Genomic DNA, 19,845 nt, shown 5'->3' with positions numbered 1-19,845 from the left:
AATATGACTCTCCAGCTTGGTAAGACAGGCAACTATTTCCTACTGTCATGATGTTACGCATATGCACCTGCCAGGATGGAATCACTCAAGAAAGATGTCAAGAAGTTGGCTAGTATTTTATTCTTCACTCTCAGACCTAGCCCTAGCGGGCACTCTGCTTTTCCTCTCCACCTTCCAATTAGCACAAGAAGGAGTGACTGACTTTCAACCGACCCTAAAAATACAGGTTTCCAAGATGTGTTTGGGGACTTGGACAAAAAGAGTTCTAAGTAATGAGTCCAAAAGAGTTCCAGGACTAGGACACACCTTGGGTGTGAAGCCAGCAGAATTTCCCTTTCTTAATGATGCCGTCTACAGTTTCCTGAATAGCACTCAACTATCCACTCTCCCCACATGGTAGCGCATGAAAACCCTGAGGATAGAACAAGCATTTTCTTTTTTTTAAAGATTTATTTGTTTATTTGTTTGTTTGTTTGACAGAGAGAGAGAGAGCGAGAGAGGGAGCACAAGCAGGGGGAGTGGGAGAGGGAGAAGCAGGCCTCCTGCTGAGCAGGGAGCCCGATGTGGGGCTCGATCCCAGGACCCTGGGATCATGACCTGAGCTGAAGGCAGATGCTTAATGACTAAGCCACCCAGGCACCCCAGAACAAGCATTTTCTATCTCTGTATTGCTAGTGTCCAGCTCCATGTTTGGCCCAAGAAGATAATCAACACAATTTTGTTGAATAAATGAATGAGTTGGATCCTCAGTTTAAAAAAAACTACCTTTCAGCCAAGAAGGCATGAAACTAATGGTAATACTCTAAGACCCTGACTTCTATACTCAGCTGGAATGACTTCTAGAGGTTCTTCTAGACCACGGATTTCAACTTCATGCTCTTTCCAGAAGTTTATATTCAGTGTTAACCCCCCCCACCCCGACCAAAGCTACTTTATACCTGACGTTTGCAGTTATTATCTATAAGCTTTATTTTTTAAAAGGTGTATCCCTCCTAAACAAATAACACAGATATATGAACATACTTCTCAGGGGACAAAACAATACACAGGATTTTTATAATTCGAGTTGCAATAGGAAGTATTCCTATTATACAGTCATCAGTTATCTTCATAGTTTCCATTGCCTTGTATAATCACTAGCTCATTTCAGAACTTTAGAATCAGTGCAAATGTTACCAACACATAACATACACAGTAATGGCAAAAATTTTAAAATAACCTAGACCCCTAAAGGAAGGCTAATTAAGGTACACCTTTTTAATGATTTGCTATGCAACCATTTAAAATCATGATGCAGTTAAATATGTATTTCATGAAAGGGTGTTCATGATATATTACTAAATTACGAGAGAAGGATGGATGGATGGATGGATGGAGAGAGAGAGAGACAAAGACAGAGAGAAATGAAGGGAAAATATCTGAAACAGTGTTCACCAAAACACTAACAGAAGGTTTCTATAGATGACAGAATACTGAATAATTTTTTATTTTTATTTCTTTTTCTGCATTCAATATTTTTTACAATGGACATGCAGCATTTTAAGTGAAAATCAATAAAAGAATTTTCATTTTTTAAAAATTCAAAAATGGGAAAATAGGGATCAGAAGATCCCATACAAAGTTAACTAGGGGTCTACTAATGATGAAATGTTTCGAAGGAGTAATGATGAGAATGATCAGAAAGGCTGGAAACCCAAATAATCTCCATGGGAGGCTAAGGGAAATATTTTACCTATGTTTGAAGCTAAACACATGAAGAAAGACAGGTCCATTGTTAATGGCAGAGTGCATTAGTTTATCAGAGGAAAGATAAAACAATAAAATTATTTTTCTTTCTTCAACATAAAGCACTTATGTGCTGAAAATAATTTAAGCAACCCTCTTCCCCACTTCATCATCCAGTTATTCTTTTTTTCTATGCAAATGACTCTGTGATAAATGAGTCATCATGTGAAAAGCATTATTTTTTTAGTTAAGGAGATTCAGAATTGGCCTGAAAAAATTGGACTCATGTTCCCACCACTAACAAAAGAGCACTGTTTTCTTTTAAATAGAGCTCCTAAAACCTAAAACACTATTTCTGAAAGTACTCCACAATAGAAAAGAGCTGTTGTATAGAGAGAAAAAAAGAACAAAGGAAAGAGAAAGAGAAAAAGAGGAAAGGGAAGGGAAGGAGGAAGTAGGGGAGGAAGAAAAGAAAGGTGGATGGGAGGGAGGGAAGGAAGAGAGAGGGAGAGGGGAGAGACAAAGAAAGAGGCATTCTTATTTTTGGAACCTCTATCTATATATTTGAGGAGAGGAAAGAGGATTTGTTACTTTCATAAAGAGTATAAGACTTAATGCCTATTGAAATAGAAAAAAGTGAGCATTTGGGGTTTTATTTTCTATTTTGTGAAGTTTTCTTAAAAATGGAAGACAAAATCAAGCAAATACTATGAATTGATAATCTCACCTTGCACTCCTCTCAGGCAGCTGAAGTAAAAATTCTGGTTAAAACTGATTCCTCTCAAAGGTTTCTCAAAACCCCACTTTATCTGAACATCCACACATTGCACTCATTATTTGGTACACCAGATTCCAGCTGAGATGTACCTCTATGACCCTGAAGGATACAGCTTAACAGGCAGCCAGGACAGAGGTATCGTGAAGGTCCTCAAGTGACTAGAAGTGCTGTTTCATCATGTGTCTTTACACAGAAATTTCAGTCTACATATGTTGCTTATCCAACAATATTGAAAAGGGGCTAAACGCAAGAGCTTTCTGAGTTTCTGCAACAAATAATATTTACTTTGATTTTTATAGATGATCTACCCACATTGTAATAAAGGAAATCTGAGTAAGTTCTGTGGTCCCAACTAGCTTTATTCCCTTTGAATAATAATTGCAAATGTCACACATTAGAAACTATGTCAATTTTGGCTTTTTTTCCTTACCGAAATGAAAAAACAGGGACATATAATTTTTATTTACTTATTTATAGGGCAGTTTTCTAAGAACTGAAACACAGCCATGAAAGCTATATGTATAAATCTTGGAGATAAGAAATACATATTTGAAGGGAGCTGTTTCTAAAGAGTATGTTTAGGGAAATGTGAAGGACTGGCAAGTGTTTCTTTCTGCACTTCTATAATTCAAGTCCATCTTCGGATTTGCTGAGTAAGATTACTGAGCCTGGATATATTGGTTTTTCTCCCAGGTTCAGGTTCTCTCTGGTTTCTTACTTCTGACTTCTTCATGCTAAATTGATAAAATATATGGATGCTGTAGGTATGCCATGTGGTGAGTTAAAGTCGATCATTCCACAGTTTTTTATAACAGCTGCCTGGGTTACCTTTTTCTTTGTTAGCATGTATGGATGTATTGATTTCAGAGAAGATAAACGCGTCTAGCCATAAACATTTTTTAAAAGGAGAGACAGTCTATATCTAGGATCTCGATATTGAGAATAAAATTGGTAAACATTAAATAATTGTAAACTAATATCATATGGCAGGCATGTACAAAGACTTTACATGGTTAATGTTATCTAATCCTCATCTCTCTATGATGGGGGTCACCATCATTGGCTTTATTTTCCAGATGGGCAGCTGAAAGTTGGGATAGTATTTAACAGGCTTATGTTCACACAGGTAAGCGTAAAGATAAACTGGAGCCTAGGTAAACTGACTTCAGGGTCCACACTTTTACGCCTACCTCACAAGTAACAATGAGGAAGTAGCTCAAAAGACACACGTGATCTCACTAGTATACCTAGTTCTTTCAAACTCCTAGTGGCTCTGCTTCTCTGTTAAGGTTCATGTTTATCTTGGCTAGGATTTCAGGATACTTTGATCCTACATTTTACTTGTCATCCTCCTGAAGGATATGGTTATTGATTTTCAGTGCTTATATATTTCAATACCACGTATATCTACCTAAGAATACATTGTCTTGGTAATTTAGGTACGATAGAGCCAGACTTCAGAATATTTACGCAAAACCACTCCACATGCTGTATTTGAAATGCTAGCCCAGAACTGATCCTTGATTTTCTTTCATGTAATTCAATGATGCCAGGAAAATAGTTTGGGAAAAGAAAGTACAGTGATATGGAATGGAACTGGCTAATTTTTTCTTATAATGCAGTCACAAGTGTTATTTTCTTTGCTTCTTCTAATTATTCCCACCAAGTATGAGAAGCAGGGTGGGGTCCTTTACTCATCTATACACACACTAAGTGAGGAAGGAAATGAGACTCGGAGATTGTTAGGAATGGATCTGGGATGAGATTTCATATTTTGAAGAAAGTATTTTTATTATAATATTCTGCCATTTAAGTATATACTATATAGGTAAGAATTTCAGAAGACCAGAACGAAAGACTGGATATCATTTTACAGATCGAACATCCTTCAATCCTTGCCAAAGCTCCATGGACAGGGAAACTTGCTGGCGTTGCATGGGTGTGATGTTCAGAGTGGACTAGAGGAGAGCACCTCATGTGAATGTGTAAGATTTCCCAGCTGGACTTCCCTGTGCCTAGCATGTTTACCCAAATGGACAGGAGTTTGGATAAGCAAAAACTTTTCATCTTTATCAAATTGACAGAAATGAAATCGAGTACTTTCAACAAAGGGCAGATAAAATTAGCATTTAGTAACTCCCCACTCCCACCCCACTATCATTTCTCAAATGGTTGGTTAACATTTCACAAAACTTGAAATTCCTTTTTTTCTGTGACTCGATTCTAACAAGATCCTTCACGTTTGCACTTCTCCTACACTTGAACTAGAGATTTCAAACTATCACAAACTGTTTCCTTCCCCCAAGGTATACAGGGAAGCAATTCATGCAATTAAATTCTGTTTTCTACATCTCACTAAACTTCCACCCTTCGCAGGCAGAAAATCATGGATACTCACTTTCAACAATGCAGAATAGGAGAGATTTGCCCCTGGGCAGATTTCTCCTTCTGCATCTCCATATCCACCCTGTTGCTGCATTAAAGCTAAATTCTTTTAAAAGAAGAGTCTCACTTTCCCAGTTAGGCCACTGATTTGCATGACCTACCACTGAGTCATAACAATACCTTGTTTCCTCTTTCAGTGCTTCTGATTATAGGAATGCACTTCCTCAGAATCTCAAGCTTGCAAATGGAACATCAAAATTTGTAAGCTAATGCTATAACTAACGGCAAAAATGAAGAAAATGTCTAGGTTCACCCAAGATTTACTCAGGCTTTGTGAACTCTTCTATCACCAATCTCTACCATAGGAGTTTGGTAAACCATAACTGGCCTTACCTACAATTGCGTTAAAATTTTGGTTTGAACAGTTTCCATTTTCTCCTACAAAATACAAATTTTCCCTTCAAAAAGTTTAACAGCACTGGGATAAGAAAAAGAGTCATCCAGACTCTTGGATGTAGTAGTATGTCATGATTATCCACCTCATTTGAAGTCCAAAGCAGGCAATATTTGCAGACTTGTAAATGTTTGCATAAAATCTACTGAAAGTTTGCTAATTCTTTTAATTAAGTTGAGAAATACGCGTGCCTACACAAGAGATAGCTTTTAAAACTTCTATTGTAAATTTACAAATCTCTCAAAAACATTACCTCTGTCTTCTTTTCGAATATAATAATTGTGGTATGAGTCTGCCTCAGTCATTCGAGGGACAAGAATGTAACGGTTATAATACTGGCTGTTAGTCCAATCCCTTAGTGGGACACCACATTTATCAAGAACTTTCTACAAGCAAGGCACTTTGCTAAAGGCCTTAAAAACCTGACGTGATTTCATCTTTCTGCAGCCATCCAAGACAGATTATCTTTTCACAGATATTTTACCAATAAATAAAAGTAATGCTTAAGCAGGTTTAATATTTAGCTCCAAATCACCTAAGAAATTGTCACAATAAGTTTCAATTCCAGGCTGTTTGCCTTCAGAGCCTAAGCTGTAACTACTATGCTAAGATAGTTCATCCCACCAAAGCTCATGGTATTAGATCTGAAGATCACATTGAACAAACTCTGTTTCATTTACCACCATTGTCCTACTGCCTGAGAAAACTGAAGATGTGTAATCCTCCAGGTTCAACAAGATTTTTCTGCTAGGGAAAAATTCGTAGACCTCTCTCATAAAATCAGCGAGTCAACAAATATTTAGTGAACACAAATACCACACAAGGAGCTACATGAAGGTCTGGAAATATAGCAATGGAAGGACCCTTGGTCTCATGGGAATTTCAAATGATGCTTTCCCCCAAGAGTATAAATAGCTACCATTTGCAATTTGTTCTTAATAAATTGCAGGCATTACCCCAAACACTATACATACATTGTCTCCATTAATATCATTTAATCCTCACAGGACACCTGATGAGACTCCGCAGGATTTACAGGTAAGAATAATGAGGTGTGGGAAGGTTCAGTGATTTGTCCCTGAGTCTCACATCTGTAGCGTGTGTTAAGAGTATGATGAGTTAAGTTTGCCATTACCTCTCCAGAACTCAGAAATCTCTACTTCGAGTATTTTTCTTTGTCTTTCTTCAAACATTTCATAGAATAATAGCGTGTGCATGTTTGGTGAATAAAGCAGCAAATCCAGAATGAACCTAAGTTCAAAAATATATGTATCTAGGGCGCCTGGGTGGCTCAGTTGGTTAAGCGACTGCCTTCGGCTCAGGTCATGATCCTGGAGTCCCCGGATCGAGTCCCGCATCGGGCTCCCTGCTCGGCAGGGAGTCTGCTTCTCCCTCTGACCCTCCTCCCTCTCATGCTCTCTGTCTCTCATTCTCTCTCTCGCAAATAAATAAATAAAATCTTTAAAAAAAAAAAAAAATATATGTATCTACACTAGAGATACTTTTATGTGTAATTCCTAACTCTTTCCTGCAAACAAAGCACTCACCTCTCTACTGGCGAATGTGCATTGTTCCCTTCGTTGTTCTACTGAAATACTTTTGCCATGCATAACTGAATTTTTTTTCGTGAGTATGCAATTCAGCTACTCCTGTGTCATTTACTATTTACAAATAGTTCAAACTTAATCAAATGTGGTCATATTAATTCTTAGAACTGATTCAATTAGCATCTAGAATTAAGTTGTTTCCCATAATATCCAAAGGTTTGGCTTCATATCACTTATGTAATGCTGTGTATTTTCCTCTTTTTTATTTCTTTAAAAAAAGTCTAGTATTTGTGCACATTGATAAAAATGAACAAATTCCTAATTTGGAGACCTAATCTGAGAAGTGCTACTAATAATCACATATTAAAAGACTTTTATCATGACCATCAATGGGCAGCTAAAACTATAACACTGAAAGTGACATTCTGCTAACACTATAAAATGTATGAACACAACATACACACCCAACACATAAGGATAAGTGAGTTATCATTCAACATATTGTCAGTGAGGAAGGATAATTTCTAATTCAAAAATCCATAAAATAATTGGGTTTTCATCTGTGAAATTCTCTTTTCTTGTACTATTTTACTAACATGGTGGTTTTTGTTTACCTACATCAAAAGGTTAGACATCATATCTATTAATCCAATGCAAAACTGGCATGTAACGTGATGCCAGGGATTACTCTGAATCCTTCTTCTTTTCTTTATTTTCCAACACAAATTTGGCAAGGAACTGAAGCCAAAAGCAGGATGTGGAGAGCAGTCCCATCATGCAAAAAAAGTCCATAGAAACTTTGTCATCAATCACTTTTGCTTTTTTTTTTTTCCTTTTCATATTTATACCTACGATACTCACTTATGCCCACAGCTGTAACGAGCTTGATCGCAAGTTCAGGAATTTCACATTGAATAAATAATGGTTCCAGAATGTAGCGTCCAAAAGCCAGAGAAATCACAGCGGTGGCTGCAGGGCTGGAAAAGAAAAAATTAGGTTAACAAAGGAAAAAACAAATAGCACCTTCACTAAACTTACTCTACCTTGAGGTAATGTTATTCAACAACAAGAACATGTTAAATACAAAAGCCTATAATTTTCCAAACTTCATATTTGCTTAGGTTGTCACAGACAATCCAAGTAAAATATGGCCTATAATTTTGGTGGCCAGTTTAAACATCCCCTATCCATGGAAGCAAAACTGGGTGATATCAGTTTTGACCCTGCTCTCCTAGATTTGACTTTTTTTTTTCTTAAAAAATGTAGTTTATTATTCGAGATCCTAACAGAGCTGAGCTTTACAAGAAGCATCTTCTCAATAAGTCAACAACTAAACTCCAGTCACAGCACAAACGGGTTAAGGACACAGAACTATTGAGTCAGGGCATGGTCAGGAAAATGAATACAAAATCCAACTTCAAAAACTATTATTAATAATTGTTCATTGCAAATATATGCTTTTGTCCTTGACATTATATTCTTCTTATTTTTCCAATACAGACAAAAACTTGAAGAGCCCAGTGATTATTTTTAATTTCATAAACATTTAGATGCGAAGTATAAGTTGAAAAATAAAAATGTTGCTGTGATTTTATACAATTGAGAAAACATGCATAAGATAAGAAAATTAAATAAGTTCAGGTCTATAGTAAAATAGGTAACAAACCATTCTACTTTAATTCTTCAAATATCTCTATGAGAAAATTGCATGTGCCTTTAAATATATTTCTATACGAATGCATCTTCTTTAAATACACAGGCAAGTTCATGGAATTATCTAATTTCTCATGCCAATCTTCGCTTTCAGCTTCTCTTCTCATAGTTACTCAGCACCCATGCTAAATCCCTACACTGTCAGAAAACCAACCACCGTTATGTTCCAACATTAGCCTGCTTGTAATAGCACCATAGATTTTTTTGATTTTCTTCTTTTCCTAAAGACCCTCTCCTCTTCCACTCCCAAAAGATGATTTTTCCTATTCTTCATCATTTGCAAATTTTTAATGTATAAATTAAAATCTGATCACGTCATTTTAGTGCTTTCAAAACATGCTCAGGATATGCAAAATCCTTCAGTTACGGCTCCATCTGGTCTAAGCGTTCCCTTCCTCTTGGTTTGCTTCTTCCCACTAGAAGGAGATGAATACCCTTTGCCAGGAGCTCCTGCAACTCACTGACATTTTTTTTTTTAAAGATTTTATTTATTTATTTGACAGAGAGAGAGAGAGCGAGAGACAGAACACAAGCAGGGGGAGTGGGAGAGGGAGAAGCAGGCCTCCCGCCGAGCAGGGAGCCCGATGCGGGGCTCGATCCCAGGACCCTGGGATCATGACCTGAGCCGAAGGCAGACGCTTAACGACTGAGCCACCCAGGCGCCCCTCACTGACATTTTTTTATACCCATATCTTTGTTCAATCTTTTTTTGCTCAAGGAAATTCCTTTAACCTTCTGATTGGGTGAGAGCTCCATGAGTAAGTACACTCGTTCACTTGGTCTCATGGCTTCCCTTTCACGGTGCTTATCACCGTAGCAACTTTATCTTCACGATGTGATTTCTTGATTGATCACTATTTCCCTCGTGTGACCCTGAGCTCCATGAATTCCAGACTCTGTCCATCTTAATCACTATTTTATCCCCAGTGTTTAGTATAGTATCTGTCATAAGTAGAAACCCAATAAACATTTGAATATATTGTTAATATGTGAATTCAATCTAATGACCCCTGCTATGTACTGATGTATGATATTTATTTTCTTGAAATCTGTGTCCTACAGATTATTCCTGATAAGTATGAAGCATCATTTTAAGTATTTAGACACCATGGGTGTTGTTAACAGATGAGAAATATTAAAGTACCTAGGTATCTTGTCAATCCTCAAATCATTTATCACTCTGCTTATTTGGAAGACCAGCCAAGCAATGTGAGTCCCTTATTACAAAGGAGTATATGAACCCTTCGAAAAAAGCTTCTAGAATATATCTGGGTATTTTCCTCTGTCAGTACACATACACACACACACACACACACACACACACCATGAAGCAGCTCTCTTGCAGTTAACTAATGTTTAATTATGTGCTACGTGGGAACAGGAATTGTGGCTCCTTCCACTTTAGATCTCTTTAACTTACCATTTGCCACTCAGTAGCTGTTTAAGGAATGAATAAATAAGTGAATGAGCACTGTCTCTGTGCTACTGTGAAAAGAGTGATCATGTTCGTTATAATGCCAAGCAATCAGCCAAAGCCATGCAACAAATACATAGCTGAAGAGGGATTCAAGTGCAGCTCTATCAGGCTCCCACCATCCTAACAGGCCAGCACTCTAAATAAGTAGTATCCTCATCTGAGTGCTGAGAATGTTGTATTCAAAATATTATAACCTTAAACTTTCAGTCAAAAATAATTAAATTATTCAAAAGAATTTAATATTGCTGCTCAAAAAGAATTTACTATCTGCGATACTCAGGACACTGATTAAGAAGTATAATGGTTTCAAAAAGTGTGAGAGTTGGTCTTATGTACTTAAAATGCCTGCATTTCTGATAGGGGAAACAGAACATAGACACCTGGAAATACTGAGACTACAAGATATCGTGTTGAATGTCAAATAAGGAGAGACTGCCTTTTTTCAGAAGAATTAAGAGAGAAAAGAAATATAAACTAGGGTGAACAGGAAATGAACTGTGGACAAGATAGGATTTAGGTTAACCTTTGAAGAGTAATATTCAAATAAATCAAAAAAGATCAGAAGGTACATCCCAGGCAAATCCCAGATTTTAGAAAAGGACCAAAATACTTTTCTCATTATTTCATTATAACAAGTTTAAAATAATGCAGAATTGTTTAAAATGAGAACAGACTTACAGAAGTAAATACTACTCGAAGCTCCTTGTTAGAAAAACATTAGGATAAAAGCTCACAGGAGCTCTCAGCTGCGTATGTCTGATAAGTTTATAGTAAGAGCAAGTTTCTCCAGTTATTTCTGTTGAACTCTGCAATCAGAATGTGCCAGTCACATTTTATGGTAGCAGTTAGCCTTAAGGAACTGTGATACTCTACACTTCTCATATGACATCACAGATTTCCCACAAAGGTAAAGGAAATTTGCTATTCAGAGTGACTTAGCACTATTTGGTTTGATTTTAAGCCAAGCCAATTAGAAAGGAGAACATATCTTACAGCAATAAAATTTTTTTTCACAACTATAGTTCACTGATTTGCCTAACAAGAGGAAGTGAGTCACTCGAGCTTTGTTTTGTTTTGTTTTTTGTAAAGTAGTAAACTCAGTGACACATTAAATTGTTAGGCACAGAAGTTTCCTGGTCACGACAACTGAGTAAAGTTAAATGACGATGTAATCTACAAGAAGAAAAACCCCAACTACTAGCATAACACTTAATTTTGTCTGGCCAGTCAAAAGGTATGATTTATCAAGGTAGATTTTCATGCTTTGTATCCTTTCAGGTCAACATATTTTCTAGAAATGTCAGAGAATAATTGAACAGCAAAGAAAATCAGTAACTTTAAAAGTCTGGCATGGACAGAGAAGTCCTACGAGTGACAAAACTGGGTTAAAAACATTAATTGACAGAGGTATTTCATACAGACTTCAAACCCTGAAATAGACTGTTTACAACATAGTCACGTGACATGCATAGTTCTAATCCATTAAAAATAATTAAGATGATTCAGGGCGCCTGGGTGGCTCAGTTGGTTAAGCGACTGCCTTCGGCTCAGGTCATGATCCTGGAGTCCCGGGATCGAGTCCCGCATCAGGCTCCCTGCTCGGCAGGGAGTCTGCTTCTCCCTCTCACCCTCCTCCCTCTCATGCTCTCTGTCTCTCATTCTCTCTCTTTCAAATAAATAAATAAAATCTTAAAAAAATAAAAATAAAAATAATTAAGATGATTCAAAGAGGGTGTAATGAATGGATTTATTTTTCCTTAATATTTTTTTTATCTATGCTCTTACCGTACTATGAGCAGTTCTACCCAGACTCGTACAAAAGCTGGTAATGGGCCAAAGACTTCCAGAATATATGTATAATGTCCACCAGATTTCTTTATACTTGTTCCCAATTCAGCATAGGACAAGGCGCCTGTGAAATGTACATAATAAAAAGGTACAGAGTTAAAATATTACCAAGTCATCCAATAGAAGAATTGATACAATAATGTTTATGTTACATGAGATGTTACTACATCATTTCGTCTGAATGAGGTCCTCATTTCAGGAGAAGAAACAGTCATCTGATTGTTAGAAGCCACCAAATTCTCCTTATAACTTCCTCATATTTGAGAACTAGTTCATTATATTCAAACAATGTAATCTTACTTGAAATGGTAAAGACAAACTTCTAAAGTAGTATCATATTATTAAGAATTTTTAATCTCAAACCTGAGGAAAAGAGAAGATAGATGCCAATAATGCTAATCTATTTTTAAAGGAACTACACACCAGGACAAGGAATTATCTCAAATTGACCTCATAATATTAAGAATCCTTATAATAAATGATATTTCTGTTGCACATCAAAATTAACAAGGTTTATTTGTTCTTCAGAAAAGTATAGACTCTAGGCCTTGCAAGACCTCACTTAATTTGTAGGACATGGTCTGTCAACAAAATGAATTTTGACTCCAATATTCTATTTCTAAAAAAGGTTTTCTTGGATTTTTTTGAAGTTCACACTTCTGGGTAGTTGAAATAACATACTGTTTAAAAAGAGATGCTAGGGCGCCTGGGTGGCTCAGTTGGTTGGGCGACTGCCTTCGGCTCAGGTCATGATCCGGGAGTCCCTGGATCGAGTCCCGCATCGGGCTCCCTGCTCGGCGGGGAGACTGCTTCTGCCTCTGACCCTCCCCCCTCTCATGTGCTCTCTCTCTCTCATTCTCTCTGTCTCAAATAAATAAATAAAAAATCTTTAAAAAAAAAGATGCTATAATTTATGTATATTAGGTAAAATTAATTTTAAACAGTTAGCAATTTCAACATTTAGCAATACAATTCACATGGACCTGAGCAAGTCATGTAACCTCCCCAAACCTACGTTTCTTCCTTTGTAAGATGGAGATCTCAGTTCTCACCTCATAAGAGAGTTGTGTGTACCCATGTGATAATGGGCACCAAGGACAGTACCGGGCCTGATACAAGAGAACGCCTCACGAAATATACTTACTAATTTGAGCAATTAACTATCAGGAAAATGAAAAATACATCTTGGTACTACGTGAAAAATGCTGTTCATACTGCAAAGTACTCAAATGTAACACAATTGTTGGCAGAGCTACTTCAGAGACTAAAAGTGTGGGAAATTATTACTGATCAGAAAAGCTTCAGGCAGAACTGTCCAAGAGGAGTAAAATTTGGATATTCAGTGAAATCTTAGTATCATTTATCCTATTCCTGAACCTAGCTCTGTATCAGAATCACCTGGAAGTAAATTTCTTACTTAAATACACACAAAGAACAGACTCTAAGGCCATACCCCACACCTGTTCTCTACCAAGTGAGTCCAGATCTCCAATAGAGGGATCCAAAGAAATCTATTATTTTAAAATTTGTACAGATGATTTTAAAGTAACTGGTAAGCAGATTGATATTTGGGGATCACTAATATAGCTTGCCTATTTGTAACTAACTGTAACTAGCTGCAATTCACTCTTGGAAACCAGTCGCCATGTTGGTAGTCTGTACATAAAATCTTCCAATATAAAATGTTATTGGAAAGTCTCAAGTACCTCAGAATTTATTGCCAGAGAATCAATACCCAGACCTGTGTATGCTTTGCTGAAACTCCAGGATGGTTGCCCTAGGTTTAAATTGAGTTCTGGAGGAATGAGATTTTCATTTAAAAGTCTCAAGCGCCATAACCATTTTACCCAGATGAAAAAAGTTCAAAACAGGATGTAAAAATCCATGTATTGACCCTGGCTTTAAAAAAAAAAAAAATTGTAAACCAAATATACAGATTCTTTACCCTTAGTCCCAGAGTTCTAGAGTTTTAAGAAAAAGGATTTGTTTTCCTTACATTTTGCTTTGCTTCCTGTTAGGAAGGCACTCCTGTCAAAAAGCTCCTAGGAACTTAAATGACAAATAAAATGTAAATACAGATAAGTAGATTAATACAGGAGCATGCTCCCTGTGATTAGTAATCAAAGAATATAAACTCAAGTGTAATCTTAGCTAGTCCTTTTAATTTTTTTTCCCTCTGCGTCTGCTTGAGTTGATATACTTACACAGAACCATATTTTCATAGCACGATAGCATTTTAACTAGTTCAGTCCTCAGCCCAATCCATTTTACTATATCTGAATAACCTTTTATTGTGTACACACATCAAATCACACAGTGGGAGCTGCATGTATACAAGTACAAAAAGTCCAGGAAATTGGTTATGGTTTTTCCTACTAGACATTGATGTATTCTCAATTTACCAAGTATTTGTAGATTAAAGACTGAGGGTGCACAAAGTCATTTAAGAAGAGCAACAATTAGGTTTCTCTTTGTCTATAAATGTACATGCCAGAACCATACAGAATACCACAAACTCTTTTAAAAACCCAAAAATAATCTTCTATAGATCTTTCTATACTAAGGCTTTGTTTTAACAAGTTTTCCTTGAAATACCTTCTTCCTACTAATGGAAATTTGTGTTCTCTAGATGAATACCCAAAGGAATGCATTAAAACATCACAAGGCCTTAAGAATGAATGGATTGGTACGCGTAGGACCAAGAATTAAGACTTAGTCCTAGAGTTAGGACAAAGCTTTGTGTTAGTAGAGCCTTTTAGAATTAAAACACACTAGTTGCCACAAAAGAGCAAATATATCTTAGACACTTACTGCATAGTGTAAGCAAAATTTAATTTTTTTGACCCTCCACCAGTTTTTGTCACCTTTATAACTAACTCAGGTAGCTTTCTAGTAATCTGCCCACCCCATGAAAGGCATTTATTACCTCTTTGCTATTAACATCAAATCAATAAAAGAGATGTAGATTTTGAAGCAAAATTGTATCATCACGCTTCTACTAGTAGTTCTGTTCAGATTGACTCAGTGGAGAGGTGGACACGTTATCCATGTCCCTGAAGACCAAGTGAACTATAAATGAAGGAAACAGATCTGGCAAGCACGGCAAACTAACACCCAATTCCAGTTTTCCTATTTATATTGCAAGAGTTTACAGGTGTTAGGGAGAGATGGAAGATTGAAAAAAAAAATTGAAATATGCTCAGACCCTTGCAATATTCCCACTTATCACAGGAATCGAGTTATGTGCCACCACACATGGTATCATGGCAAGGCCTTTTGAGAAAATATTAGGAACTGACAAGCACGCGAAGTTCAAAAGTTAAAAAGAAAAAGACTGCACCCCATCCCGCCTGGTTTGTTTTGGCAATAAAAACACCGTAACGCTTCTGCTGACTGCTCAGTTCTGTGCCTAAATAGGCCACGCCGGGTTTCACTTCACAGGTGTTTCATTCAGCGTGCTGGCTGCCAAGATGCCTCAAACATACGTAACTAAGCAAACTGCCTGGTACAGAAAGTTCACATGTACTTTACTTGGTCATCACAGTTAGCTTTTGCTCTCATGGCCACAGGGAAAGTCAGAAAACAGTCTGTCTTAGTCAGGAAAAGGGAGTGCGGGCTGCAGGAAGCAACTTGATGGAATTCAGGTTCCTGCCAAGAGTGAACACCGTGTTTGGGTAGTTCGCACACTTAAACAAAAATCAGAAAATCTGGTGTAGCCTGCGCCGTTCATTCACTCCTTAAAAATTACCCTTTGCTTTCCCAGACAGCAAACTGCCCAGCGCCGCAGACATACCCCAGAGAAGAAGCTGCACTCACCAAATAGTGACAGGACCCCACAGACTGTCCAGATAACCAGAGACATGCCCACGCTGCCCGTGTTCTGGAGCACGCCCTTGGGAGAGATGAAGATTCCTGCTCCAATGATGGTGCCAATGATGATGGAGATGCCCCTCAGCAAAGTGATTTTCTTCTTCAGCACCACTTTCTCCTGCCCAGGTGGCTCCTTGCCACCCAGGGAAGGCAGCTTCCCATTAACATTCCCCTGCAGGTAACCTCCACTGGAGATGGTGGACACCACAGGCTTTCTGACCATTGTAGTGGCACACGGGAAAAATGAAACAGAGGAAAAAAAAAAAAATTTAAAACCCCAAACTTTCAACTTTGGTGTCTCTTGGTGTGACTGACCAAACCTCTTCCTCTTGGCTTTCAGACTGTCTCGCTCAGTGCTATTGTGTTCACAGGTAAGAACTCAAAGGTGTATTTTCTCCTCCACAGCTATCTAATTACCCCTCAGAAACACCTGTGTGTTCATGGTGCTCTCTCGTTCCTCCGCCTCCTCGGACTACCTCTGCCGCTGCAGCCGCTGTTACTGCCCTATGATTACAGACCAGCTCAGCTTCCTCAGGGGCTGGTATTTAAGCTCCTGCCTGTCACACCAACTTATTCCAGCTTAATGATGATGCAAATTCTCCAGGTTTGCATCAGCCACATGAGAAGGCTCCAGCATTACTCAGCTCTTAAAAAAAAAAAAAAAAAAATTAGCAGCATGTTGCTCAACTGACCTAAGCTTTTCAGAGAACAAAGCACACACTTAAAAGGGATCTTAACCAATCAAGAAGCAGTAAATTCGGAACGGACCTTCCCGGAGATTTAAAGCAACTCCTAGTGAGGGACAAAAGCTCTTCACGCGAAAAGAAAATGAAAAATGAAACAGGAAATGATCACTGCTTTGTACGGAGTTTCTTTTTTAACTTACGCATAAAACATTTCACATGCAACTGCTTTGATAATAGAACACAACCCAAAGCTGCATTGTTTATGCAAAAAGTTTTTAGATTTCTTAGGTTTCCTGCTTAGTTTTTTTGTTTTTTGGGGGGGAGGGGTCTCTGAGTAATATAGGCAAATCTAGTATTTACAAAGCTAGGATGACTCTGTGTAGCCACTGTCATGCACATAACAATTGTGAGACTTACTCAACATTAAAAGATAAAAATGATTTCTTGCTACCTGGAATAAACAGAAAATAGCTATTTTCTGATTCTCATCAGCTCTGGGTGATCTCCTAAACTAAGTAAAAGATACATATTCTTCATTTGCATGTTGTTTCATTGAATTACCAAAAAAATTAATTTCAAAATTAAGCAATGATTACAATGACATAAAACTATGCATACAGCAAAAACTTGAAAAGGAATACAAAGAATAACAGTTTTGGAAGGTTTGATATTATGTATGGCTTTTTTTCTAAAGTGTATGATCTACTGTTATATCATGATTATAAATTTAAAATGAATTGGAAATATAAGCTAATCTTAAAATGTTCACTTTAAACAGTAAGAAAAGCAAAACATTTTCAAACCCTACTAACTTTCTTAATCTAGTGTCCATAACACAAATACCAAAAGAAAAGGAATTCTAGATATTGCTTTTGGCTGTGTTTATAGATGGTTTCGGAGTCAGTGAGAATTTAACGTTATGTGAAGCTACCTGAAGCTACACTTACAAACGCCATTAAATACACTTCTAAATGTCTGAACAAGAAAAACAAAAAACTTATGTGTGAGAGGCGGGGATGAGGTGAGTGGGAGGTTCAGGAGGGTGCAAGAAAGAAACCGCCACTAGGAAAGTAGCACAGAGAAGGTTAGAACCATTTCTGTTATTTTGGCACCTGAGAAAATTCTACCACCTCAATGCTCTTCCATCCAAATAATTGAGCCTGTAATCATTTCCTTTTTATATTATCCACCTAAATCCTATCTAATTTGCTCTGGGTATCTGAAGTCAGGGTTTTTAGACAGCCAAAATAAATATGTTTTCCCAGTTGTTAATGCCTTTCATAAAGTAAAAATGGGTGGTTTCCTTCATTCAATCTTGTTGACACTCCTAAAAAAAAAGGAAGCTAAAGGAAGATTCTTCTTCACTTCTCTTCTCCCTACCTGTCCTTCCCCTCACACAAGTGAGGGGAGAGTTCTCTGTTTCCCCAAAAGGAGAACTAATGAGTGCTGAAGAAATAGGAGTCAAAAGTAGAACACTAGGAATCCCAGGGAATAACTTTTCATCTTTACCTCACATGGAACCACACTTTGATTTTAAATTTTGTGCTAAATGACAGAACTAATAAATTGAGACTGTGACCCCACTCAGACAGGAAGTCAGATAAAGTCTAAAAGAAGAAAAAATGTTCTTTTAATATCAAATAACATTTTCCTCCTTTGTAGTATTCTGAAGAAAACTTGAAGTTTGACTAATGACCAAAAGAACTGTACTATCATATAAGAGAGTCAGTCATATTCAAAAATTCTGCCAGGCTGTGCATAGCCACCAAGGCACAGCATACCTCTTCCAACCACCCACAGATTTGCAGAAAATTCAGGTTACAGAGAAAATGTTGAGTTACCTTCAATGTTAACAAACTCTTATAATCAACAGTCCTAAACTTGTAAACTAAGAATTTATAGTTTTCAAATATGTGTGTATCTATCATAAAAATGAGTTCTAAGCCAGTGCATTTATATTCCTCCTGCCTCAGGCCTCATTTTAAGCATTCCTGTCAAATTAGTGCTATTTACAAATATTTTTCTAGTGCTGTCTGTGCACAATGGATAACCCCAGCTCTCTAAAAGTATCTGACAGAAGAAACCAGATGCGGTATACTGTGGTGGCTTCCCTTTTCTGGTAATAATTTCTGTCCCATGATTATAAATATATGGGCATGTAATGATCTGGCCAAAAATCATCTTCTTCCCGGCTGCCAGGTATAGGAATGTGACCTGAGCCAGGCCATTACTAAATAGAAAGAGATTTATCTTTTCTCAACTATTGGAAGTTGTAAAGATGTGACCCAGAACGACTGGTGGCCATGTGCTCTGCCATGTTGAGTAAATCCTCATGAAATAAAAGAGAATATGCAGGGATGAGAGACACTTTCAAATTGCCAGAATCATCAAGGCCTGATTTTGTTCCCAAGGGACCCAGATTGGCTCTAGATCCTGAAGATCGTCCTTCAATTCTAGAAGCGACATAGTTTCCTTGCTAGATATGCTACCTCACGCCACACACACAAAACAGCGACATGGGTGCTAGAGCTAAATGTAAATGGCATATCATTAAAGCTTCTCAAATGGGTTGATATATGATATATGATAGTCATTAGATACATGTAATTATTAGCATCTGAAGCGTCGCTAGGCCAACTGGGATGCGCTCTACATGTAAAACAGCCACTAGAATTTGAAATCTTATTTTTAGAAAAAGAACAAAAAACTCTTGTTAATAATTACATTATTCATATTAATTTCACCTGTTTCATTCCATTTTTTTTAAGTGGCTACTTAAAATTAAAATTATATATGTGGTACATGGGGCACCTGGGTGGCTCAGTCCATTAAGCGTCCCAATTCTTGATTTCACCTCAGGTCACAATCTCAGGGTTATGAAATCGAGCCCTGTGTTGGGCTCTGCACTAGGCATGGAGTCTGCTTAAGATTCTCTCTCCGTCTGCCCCTCGCACCCGGACACTCTTTCTCTCTCTTTCCCTCTCTCCCTAATATATAAATAAATAAACAAACAAATAAATAAAATGATATATGTGACACAAATTTCTGGCTCACATTATATCTCTAATAGTCAGTGCTGATCTAGAAGAAAACATAAAATATATTCTTCAACAGGTGTAAGAAGGGATTTCTTAAAAGGGACATACAAAGTACTAATCACAAAAGAAAGATATATTGAAATATATTAAAATTAAGAATTTCAGTTCATCAAAAGACATGATTAAGAGACTGTAAAAGTGAACCATAAGAGGAAGTATTTGCAACTGGCAAAGATCTCATATCCAGAATAAATAATAAATTCCTATAAATCAATAGGGATAAGAGAGGCAACCTAATAGAAAATCCACAAGAAATCTGAACAG

The 19,845-nt window shown here is 37.2% G+C and overlaps 1 protein-coding gene across 2 annotated transcripts in view; it reads right to left on the bottom strand.

The window, feature by feature from the left end:
* SLC7A11 (solute carrier family 7 member 11) overlaps positions 1 to 16,054 on the bottom strand; it is a 73,166-nt gene extending 57,112 nt beyond the window's left edge. Inside the window, exons 1-3 of one of the 2 annotated variants that reach the window (XM_044912617.1) lie at positions 15,744 to 16,054; positions 11,865 to 11,991; positions 7,751 to 7,866 (exon numbers count right to left, since the gene is read on the bottom strand). In XM_044912617.1, coding sequence (XP_044768552.1) covers positions 7,751 to 7,866; positions 11,865 to 11,991; positions 15,744 to 16,020 — 520 coding nt within the window. In that variant the 5' untranslated portion in view covers positions 16,021 to 16,054. The remainder of the gene's footprint in view (positions 1 to 7,750; positions 7,867 to 11,864; positions 11,992 to 15,743) is intronic. The other variant, XM_021679343.1, reaches the window with a different exon arrangement.
* Between the last annotated feature and the right edge of the window lie 3,791 nt (positions 16,055 to 19,845).

The sequence above is a fragment of the Neomonachus schauinslandi genome, chromosome 2, assembly GCF_002201575.2.
Source record: "Neomonachus schauinslandi chromosome 2, ASM220157v2, whole genome shotgun sequence".
NCBI classification, from domain to species: domain Eukaryota; kingdom Metazoa; phylum Chordata; class Mammalia; order Carnivora; family Phocidae; genus Neomonachus; species Neomonachus schauinslandi.
Note: the sequence above shows the minus strand (reverse complement) of the source record. Positions and strands in the feature narration are given on the sequence as shown.